This window comes from Nannospalax galili, unplaced genomic scaffold (genome assembly GCF_000622305.1).
Source record: "Nannospalax galili isolate Female #2095 unplaced genomic scaffold, S.galili_v1.0 scaffold89, whole genome shotgun sequence".
Classification (NCBI taxonomy): domain Eukaryota; kingdom Metazoa; phylum Chordata; class Mammalia; order Rodentia; family Spalacidae; genus Nannospalax; species Nannospalax galili.
The window spans coordinates 38,531-48,159 of NW_008359211.1; the positions used below are offsets into that span (position 1 = coordinate 38,531).

The 9,629-nt window shown below is 50.2% G+C and overlaps 1 protein-coding gene across 1 annotated transcript in view; it reads right to left on the bottom strand.

Moving 5' to 3' along the window:
- Positions 1–795: 795 nt before the first annotated feature.
- Positions 796–9,629, bottom strand: part of Zdhhc24 (zinc finger DHHC-type containing 24) — a 10,103-nt gene continuing 1,269 nt past the window's right edge. Inside the window, exons 2-3 of the mRNA XM_008822851.3 lie at positions 8,430–8,707; positions 796–3,572 (exon numbers count right to left, since the gene is read on the bottom strand). Coding sequence (XP_008821073.1) covers positions 3,277–3,572; positions 8,430–8,707 — 574 coding nt within the window. The 3' untranslated portion in view covers positions 796–3,276. The remainder of the gene's footprint in view (positions 3,573–8,429; positions 8,708–9,629) is intronic.

Consider the following 9,629-nt stretch of genomic DNA (forward strand, 5'->3'; position numbering starts at 1 on the left):
CTGCTCTCTACATTGTATAGTGGTCTTGCTCATGTAGAGGAACAAGAACAGTAAAGATATAAAACCTTAAAAACAAGTCAGCTGTGGTGGCTCATACCTCTAATCCCAGCACTCAGAAGCTGAGGCAGGAGGATCACTTAAGAGTTCAGGGTTACCCTGGGCTATACAGCTTCAAGTCAGCCTAGGCTGCTGATTCAACCAACACAAAAAGAGTTTTAAAGGAAAAACAAAGAGTACAATTACAAATGCTATAATACTACAAACAAAAAGATTCACAGTGAGGGCTGTTGAGATGGTTCAATAGGTAAGGGTGTTTGCTGCCAAGCTTGATGAACCTGAGTTCAATCTCCAGAACTGACTCTCAAAACTGTCCTCTGACACCTGCACCATGGCACACATGTGCCCCCACCCCCATACATGGAAAATGAATTTTAAAAATGTAAAAAGAATCTACGAGTTTTATGTGTGCTGGACAATATAGGTCACATATAACAGCATTAAAACACTAAGAATGAATCAACTCAAAAGACATGATTTGCCCAGCAGGTGGCGCACGCCTGTAGTCCCAGCACTTGGGAGGCAGAGGCAGGAGGATCTCTGAGTTCAAGGCCAGCCTGATCTACATAGTGAGTTCCAGGAAAGCTGGGGCTACAGGGAGACCCTGCTTCAAAAAAAAAGACATTTTTATCAGGGAAAGTATTCAATGAAGAGATACACACCATATTCACGAACTGGAAACTTCAATTTCACATAGATGTCACTTTTCCCCACTGATTTACAGTCAGTTGAGTTCCATTCATGATCTCAAAGGGTATTTTTATTGGTGAAACTTGACAAGCTGATTCTAAGATTGATCAGGAAGAGCTAGGGCTCTTAGGTGATTCACAAAGGACATGGGGGTAGAGAAAGTGACCAGAAGAAAACAGGTTAGTTGTGGTCTATTCAGATCTCCATATAGAAGGGAAAAGGGGTACGTACCATTGCATGCAGTAATTGGGACACATCTCAGAAACATAATATTGAGTGAAAAGGCAAGTCACAGAATAATAAACCTGGTATGATTCCATTCATATAAAATTCAAGTGTGCAGAACCAATACAAAAATATCTAACAAAATCTAAAGCAAAGCAAGGGAAGGTTAAGACCAGACAGTGCATCTCCCCAACCAGGGAGGGCACAGCAGGGAATTCAAGACAATGCTAAGTTTCCCAAACAGGAGGTGATGAGTGCATCTCTTCACTCTTAAAACAAAAAACATGAAAACTAGACATTTTATAGGGTGAATAACACAGAAGAGGAAACTGGGTGGATCTGCCAACGCCTTCTGTACACAGAACCCAGGGCCAGGCACACAGAGAGCCTGATGTCTTTAAAACAAAGCAATAGAGCACACTTGAAAACAAAAACAATGACCTCAGGGGCTTGGGCAAAGCTTGTCAGATCCCTGTCTCCCAAGGATTGGGAGGCAGCATATGATTACCTGCACAGAATCCTCATCATTTTCTATCGACTTTTCCTTAGCCCCATTTTTGACCCAGCCCCTCATTCCCATATTCCCCAGTGCCCCTGAGATCCAGAGCTTTTCTGGTCCAGTCTGTGGATATCCCACCCCCACCCCATCGCAGAGAGGCTGCTGCTTGGCTACAAGGACAGGTGAGGTCTGTGAGGAGGAACATAGCTAGTGCCCTCATACAAACTTTCCAAGCTCCCCACACCAAACCCAAGGCTGGCCCAAAGCCTCACCTCACTCACCTTTCACAGCCCTAGGGAAGTTCCTAGGTCTCCCCAAGGTTCTGAGAACAATTCACCTGGCCTATGGGGCCCCCTCCCTTTGGGGAGACATAATTCAAGTTCTAATTCTCTGCTAGGAGAGTGAAGCAGCTCCCACCTCTTTCCATCCTTCAAAACACTGTCAGGCTCTTTGGGGCACTGCTGGCTCCTATCTTTTTCCCCTTTATACATTTTATATCATTTTTATTTTTTATCATTTTAGTGAGCCTAAGAGCAAACGGAGATAAACTGGTGTGAAGCCTGCATGTTTAAATATTTTTATTTTTTATATGTGTATGAGTGTATTGCCTGCATGTAGGTAAGTGCACCCGTGTCATGCAATGCCCTCGGAGGACAGAAGAGGCTGTTGGATCCCCTGGAACTGGAGTTATAGACAGTTGTTAGCTGCCGTGTGGGTGCTGGGATTCGAACGATAGTGTTCTGCAAGAACAACCAGTGTTCTTAACCGCTGAGCCATCTCTCCAGCCCCCAAGCCTGCCATGTTTAATGCTTACTATATTTATATAGATGTTCAAAACTAGGCGTTGTGGTTTACCAGACCTGTAATCCCAGTACTTGGAAGGCTGAGGCAGTAGGATTGCTGTGAATTCAAGCAAGCCTGGGTTACATAGTAAGTTCCAGGCCATCCTGGACTACCAAATGAGACCCTTTCTCTAAAAATAAACAAATAAACAGAAGCAAAGCAAACAAAAAAACAGTAGTGAAGTGCTGAACAAGTTGCTCCCAAGAGCCACAGAGGTGCAGGCCACCTGCCCAGCATTGTCCTTCGTGGGCACTGCACACACCACAGCTAGTTGCTTTGTCCTGATGTTTCTCCTGCTCACTTCCTTCAGCTGTGTGAAAAGTGAAGGAGCCTTGCAAAGATCTGAGTTCAAATCCAGCCTCTTCCATTTTCCACCCCATCTGCCACACTGTCTGGTAGAACTTTACATTTTTCACTCACAGGATCAAGAAGCTATGGCCCCACAGACCAGGTTAGCCAGAAGAGCATCCTTGAAACCCCTGCTGCAGAAATGTTTCTGTCACGTGCTGATCCTCTAAAGCATGTCTGGATTCTCCTTGCCTGTATCCCACCTCACCTTGCCAGGGCCAGAGGAGGCAGAGCTCTGGCCCATCAATTGCATAGGCCTTTGGTGGTCTCCCAGGCCTGACAATCATGGGAACCAGGAATAACAGCCAGAATAACAAAGTGAGGGATGGGAACCCAGCAAAGATGAAGGGAGGCCAAGAGCTAGGTGGGCACTTTATCAGTCTGACAGAGGGGCAGCCAGGCAGGCCAACCAAGCAGCCCCCTTGCCAGACCTTCCTCTGCCCAAAGGGACTGAGTTACAGTGTCTTAACTCTAGACATAGAAGAACCCAGACTGGGCAGGGGCAAGTCGAAGGAAGGAGTTTGGGCTTCTCCACTGCAGGCATGACGCTGAAAGCATTCTCAGTTCCCTCTTCTGCTCCTCTCTGCCCTCTTCAGTTCTGGCTCTATCTGGACTCAGGAAGTCACAAGGCCCACATCAGCTGGGGTCTGGAAGGTGATCCCATCCCCAGGCAGCGGGGAAGCTAGGAAAGGCCAGAACCAGACCAGGGCCCAACGTGGCCCCAGGGCTGCCTGCAGGTTGTGGCAGAGGCCCAGGTCATAGGAGTGCTGGCCCCGGGCCCACTCCCACGTGGTCTGGCCTCTCAGTAGCAGCATCCCGTGAAAAAGCAGCCCAGCTCCGCATAGCAGTGCACCTGCCACACACGTGTCCATCACAAAGGCCAAGGTGAACTGGGCCAGAGAAACTCTGCCTGTGGGGAGAAAACAGAGAGAGTTAGGGGGTAGCAGTTGGCCTGGCCTTCCCAAACCCAGCTTCTGCCCTCCTCCCATCAAAATGAGAAACACTCCTCCATTCTGTCCATTTCATTGCTTAAACACACCTGCGCTCTATGTCACAGTGGAAAAGTACATCATCTTGGACCACCAGATGCCATGAAAGTGTGCGCCAGGCACGGGCTGTAGACTGTGCTTTCTATGAGATGTCCCAAACAGGCAGACACATGGGCAGAAAGATTAGTCTTGTCAGGGCTTAGAGGATTTAGGGAAGAATGGGGGGATGGGAGGACCTGCCTACTATACATAGCATATCCTTGGGGTGAAAATGTTCTGAAATTAGAAAATATTAATGGTTGTACTACACTGGGAATATACTAAAGCCACAGAATTAGTGGTTTTAACACCTTACATTACATCAATAAAAAGGAGCTTGGTTTAGGGAGATGGCTCATTTGGTAAATGGCCTGCCTTGCAAGTGTGAGGCCCTGAGTTGGGTTCCCTAGAATCCATGTAAAAATTTGTGTATTGGGGGCTGGAGAGATGGCTTGGAGTTATGAGCACTTGCTGCTCTTGCAGTGGACCTGGGTTCCATTCCCAGCACCCACGTAAAAATCTGGATGTGGTGATGCACACCTGTAATCCCAGGGATGGCTGGATGGGAAGCTGAAGGTAGATCCCTGGAGCTCATATGCCAGCTGGCCTGGCCTACTTGGCAAAGTTCCAGGCCAGGGACAGACACTGTCTCAAACAAAAGACAGAAGGTGCTGGAAGAACAACACCCAAGGTTGTTTTCTGATCTACACACACACACACACACACACACACACACACACACACACAGAACCCATATCAGGAAGGGTACTGTGCAAAACGATAGAGGAAACAGACTTCATCTATTTTGATAAAGTTGGGAGCAAACAGCCTGCTTCCAGGAGAGAGGCTCCTGTCTATGGTCTGGAAACTCAAGACTGCTGCACAGCAGATCTGTGAGTAGTGGAGACTAGGGGAGAGGGGCTCCAAGAGCAGCTAGACATGTCAGAACATTAGGAGTTAGAAGAGCGGCCTCCTACACCCAAATCCAGAGAACCAGTTCTTTGGAGATCAGACAAAAGGAAACCAGAAGGGAAGGTAGGGATGGAAACATCAAAGTCTGAGCTGTCAGTGGGGCCTAGGACAAAGCATGTCCAGAACGCAGCACTGGCGGCTTCTGAGCCTGAGAGGGCTCCTAAAGCAAGAAGAGCGGGAAAGGACCTGTGGCTTTCCTGGAGACAGAGCCTGGCCTGTGCCACTGTGAGAGAGGGCAGGGGCCAGGGGGAAGCAGAGCCTGGCCTGTGCCACTGTGAGAGAGGGCAGGGGCCAGGGGGAAGCAGAGCCTGGCCTGTGCCACTGTGAGAGAGGGCAGGGGCCAAGGGGAGCAGAGCCTGGCCTGTGCCACTGTGAGAGAGGGCAGGGGCCAGGGGGAGCAGAGCCTGGCCTGTGCCACTGTGAGAGAGGGCAGGAACCAGGGGGAGCAGGTGGAGGAATGAACAAGGAGGGAAAGCAACTGTGAGACTGCCCACATCCTTCGGAAGAAGGCAAAATGAGAAGATGGGGATGAAGAGGTCTTTCTTAGGAGAACCCCAAGAAAGCCAGTGAAGGAAGTGAGGGCATAGAAACAGACAAAGCAGGCAGAGGCCTCCAGCAGGGAAGAGAGTGCCAGATTCCAGAAGCTGGGGGGCAGGCAGCCAGGCTGGGAAGGTTAAACACATGACCGGTTGCTGCTACTGTTTCAATATACATAGCTCAGGCTCACCTTGCACTTCCTATATAACTCAGGTTAGCTTTAAACGCTCAATGCTCCTACCTTAGTTTCCCACATACTGGAAGTACAGGCATGTGTCTCCCATGCTGGGCCCACAGACAATCTGGGATATACTATCTGATGTCCTCTCTGCAGGACCCTGGGGTATGGCGGAGTAGAGAAAGTTTGAGCAGCAGTCATTGGGAGAGCGAGATTTCAGGAAAACGCAATGACCAGGTAGGTTGTGGGCCTGTTGAAAGCAGCAGCCATGAACATGGCACTAAGTATCTCTGGCAGCTCTCAATAGGGAGGGGAAGGAAGATGAGCTTGAATGTTCTAAAGCACGGCAAGAGAAACATGGAAATGAGGGCTCTGAGCTGCACAGCAATAGTGAAGACAGGACAGGTCGGAAGAACAGAAAGGTAACAGCTGGAACCTGCAAGGCCCAGCAGCTCCTAGAGCAGGTGTTACCAACTGGGAGAGTGAGAGACAGATAGGACTGAGGGTGGAGGGGCACCAAGTGGGATGACCAATGGAGGTGACACATTCTGGGTCCTGACAAGCCATTGTGGATGTGAGAGTTGCGAAAGTAAAATGGAGAAGGAGGTCAAGAGATGGAAGTGGGGAGTGGTGGCATACTGTGCTCGCAGTACTTGGGAAGCTGAGGAGGAGTACTATGAGTTCAAGGCCGGGGCTACACTGTTGGGGACCCCTGTTGTGAAGTAGTAGTCTCTCCATGTCCGGACAGCCCATGGGCTCGGTTTCATATGCAGAAGACTCCTTTTCATCAGGGTACCTTCCCAGCATCTTCCTGACTCGTGTTTTGAAGTAGCCGCCACAGAAACATGACCTCCGGCTCTGGAAATGCCAGGTTTTCCTGTGTGATTTTTCTGGCAGTCTAGCAGCCTGGCAGGAGCCCACTTCCATATGTAAATAGGGTATCCCACAAAGTACCTATCAGCTAAAGCTTTTACCACTACCCCCACGGTATAAAGTTTCCTGGTTTTCCCTCAATAATTGGAGCTGGATCACTAGGAGCTGGAGCTGGGACACTGAGACTTGGAGCCAAGCAGAGTCACTTAATAAAGAGCTGTAACATGGACTAAGCTGAGTCCCGTGTCTTATTGCCTTCGATCCAGTCTCCCCGGAGAAAGCTGTTTCTTCGTAAGCCGATTCACGGACACCTAGCTTTAGCCGCCCCGCTCCTTCCCGCGTGATCCAGCGGCCGGTGGATTTCGCATCTTGAGGAAGTGCACAGGTGAAATTAGGGCAGAACCCGGCCGGGCAAGCCCCGGCAGTGGAGACCCACAGAGACGCGGGAAAGCGTCTCTGCGGGAAAGCGGCGAAGAACGCGGAGCAGACGCCCCGGGACCCGCCGCCTTCCAGGTGTGCGCAGGGGACTTGCACCACGCTAGCGCGAGACCTTCAGCACCCCAGCGGCGGACAGCGACGCGGTGTGCGACCAGACCCGCTGCATCTCCAGGTGTGCACAGGGGACGCCCCGAGATCCCTGCGCAAACCCCATACTGCACAGTGAGACTTCATAGGAAGGGAAAGGGAGAGAAGGAAGGAGAAAAAGAGGAAGGAAGGAAGAAGGGAGGGAGGGAGAGAGGGAGGGAAAAATGAAGCAAGCCATCTGGGCAAGATGGAGTAGTTGCACTTTCAGATGCTTATGGTTCTAAGAGGTCTCAGGGCTGAGAGACTGGGAGCTGTAGCCTGCCCAAGTCTCCAGTGACCAGGGGCACTGAGGTAAGCTATGCTGAGGGCGGGAAGGAGCAGCTAAAGCACCCAGCCTCAGAGGAGACAGGGCCATCAAGGAGAGTGGAGAATTGGTCAAGAAGTCAGCATGAATACCCCAGCAGGCTTCCAGAGGCTCCCACTGGGCTGCAGGGCAGGGGTACTTGGGACAGAGGTAGGCTTGGATAGGATGAGGAGGCATGATGATTTCTCTGAGTGGTCAGGGAGGCTGCAATCTACAAAACAAGGTTAAGAGGGACTGTGGAAAGGCCAGGAGGAAAGGTTCAGGAGAGAAAGCTCAAAGCATTCTGGTCAGAAGAGACAAAGAGTCAAGAAATCCATTGGGGCTTTCAAAGAGCAACTCAATCAGCCTCCTGCTCCAAGTCTCCTCCCAATTGCTAAAGGAAGTGGCTTCCCCTGCCTGGAATTCTCACCGACTCCCCACTGCCCCATCAAATCAGAACCGTCCTTTCACACCAGCATTCAGGGCCCCCCCCCCACACCTGGTCCTGACCTGTCATCCTGGCCTCAACTCTTACCATTCCCATGAAATCACCTTGGTTTCTTTTGGGGCTTGTGTTCATGCAACTGCCCTCACAGTGCCCACCTCCCTTAAAACAGCCTCCAAGATCCAAACACTCCATGGACACCCACTGGCCTTTCCACCTCTGCAGCAAGTCCTGGGGCCCTTGCCTGATTCTAATTTTTTTTTAAAAAAAAACAAGTGCTAGGATGGGCGTGGTGGCCCACACCTTTAATCCCAGCACTTGGGAGGCAGAGGTAGGCGGAGCTCTGTGAGTTCAAGGCCAGCCTGGTCTACATAGTGAGTTCCAGGACAGCTGGAGCTACAGGGAGACCCTGTCTCCAAAAAAAAAAAAACAAACAAACGTGTTTTGCATATATATGCACCCATATGTGCAATATCCATGGAGATGGAGGCCTTAATGATGTCAAATTCCCTGGAACTGGAGTTACAGGTGGTTGTTAGCTGCCATGTGGGTGCTGGGAACTGAACCTGGATCCACTGCAAGAGCAGCCAGTACTCTTTAAACACTGAACCATCTCTCAAGTCTCCTGTCTCTAGTTCTAGAGGCCAGAACTCTATTCTTGTCTTAGACCACCATGTAAAATACAGTGCTTCACACCCAGTTAGGCACCAGACCGCCCTCTCTCCTTAAATGACACTGGGATTGGATCTCCAGAGCATTGGCTGAGAGAACCAGCTGGACAGCCCCACCTCCCATCCAAAGGGAGCCTTACTCCTCATCCCAATGCAAGGGTCTCTGGCTCCAGTAAGGCCCAGAAAGCTCCCTACCTGTGAGTAGCATGAGCCAGGGTAACAGCAGGAGGGCCACAGTGTGGAGAGCTGAGTGAGCCCGCAGCAGGACTGACAGGGCAGGGCTCAGCAGTACTGAGATGTGGAGCAGGACACCGGCAGCATGGAGCAGCAGACACAGGAAGGGCCGGTAGTTTTGGAAGCCCACACAACGGCCCAGTAGGCGGCAGTGGTGGTCACGACGGAGGATACACACACGGCAGGCAGAACAGTGCCCACTTCGGGGTGGCACCTGGCTCTGGCACTGGTAACAATAACTGCAGGTGAAAGAACTAAAGGTCAGTGCCTTCAGCAGCTCTAAGTGCCCCAGATCATGACCAGCCTGGGTCATACAGCCCATGCTGGAGAAGCAGGAACAGTCACCACCCACTCTCTCCAGGCCTCAGAAGGCTCACCAGGCCCCTCTGATGCTAGCTAGCACTGCAGGTCTGACCTCCACCTGCAACACACTCAGTGAAAAGCAAAGCTTTCAGTACCTTTGTTGTTGTTGTTCTTTTTGAGACAGGGTCTCTTGTAGCCCCAGCTGGCCTGGAACTCACTATGTAGACCATCTGGCATTGAACTCACAGAGATCCACCTAGCTCTGCTTCCCCAGTGCTGGGATTAAAAGTGTGCGCCACCTTGCCCATCACTTTCAGTATCTTAGAAGTGCTGCCACTAACATCTCCCCTCTCTCCACACCAGCCATTGACCTTGGAGTTCTGGGAACATACTGGGCATTTATCAGCCTCAGCCTTTCCTCCCAGAACACAGTCCAAAAATTCTCATAGGGCTAACTCCCCCACCTCTTCCAAGTCTTTGTGCTAATGCCTCAATAAGATCAACCTTGATTGCCTATTTATTTTTATATTTTACTCTTTTTCACTTGTAAATGGACAAATTAAAGTCTTAAAATATCTACAGGGTACAAACTGATGCTGTGATTTTTTAAATAAAATGTAAAATTAATTAAATCAAGATAATTAATAAATCCATCACTTAAAATTCTAGTGGTGAAAACTGACCATCAATTTAAAAAAATAAAATAAAAACGGCCGGGCATGGTGGCGCACGCCTTTAGTCCCAGCACTCGGGAGGCAGAGGCAAGCAAGCGGATCTTTGTGGATTTGAGGCCAGCCTGGTCTACATAGCGAGTTCCAGACCAGTTAGGGCTACAGGAAGACCCCTATGCTTTGCTGC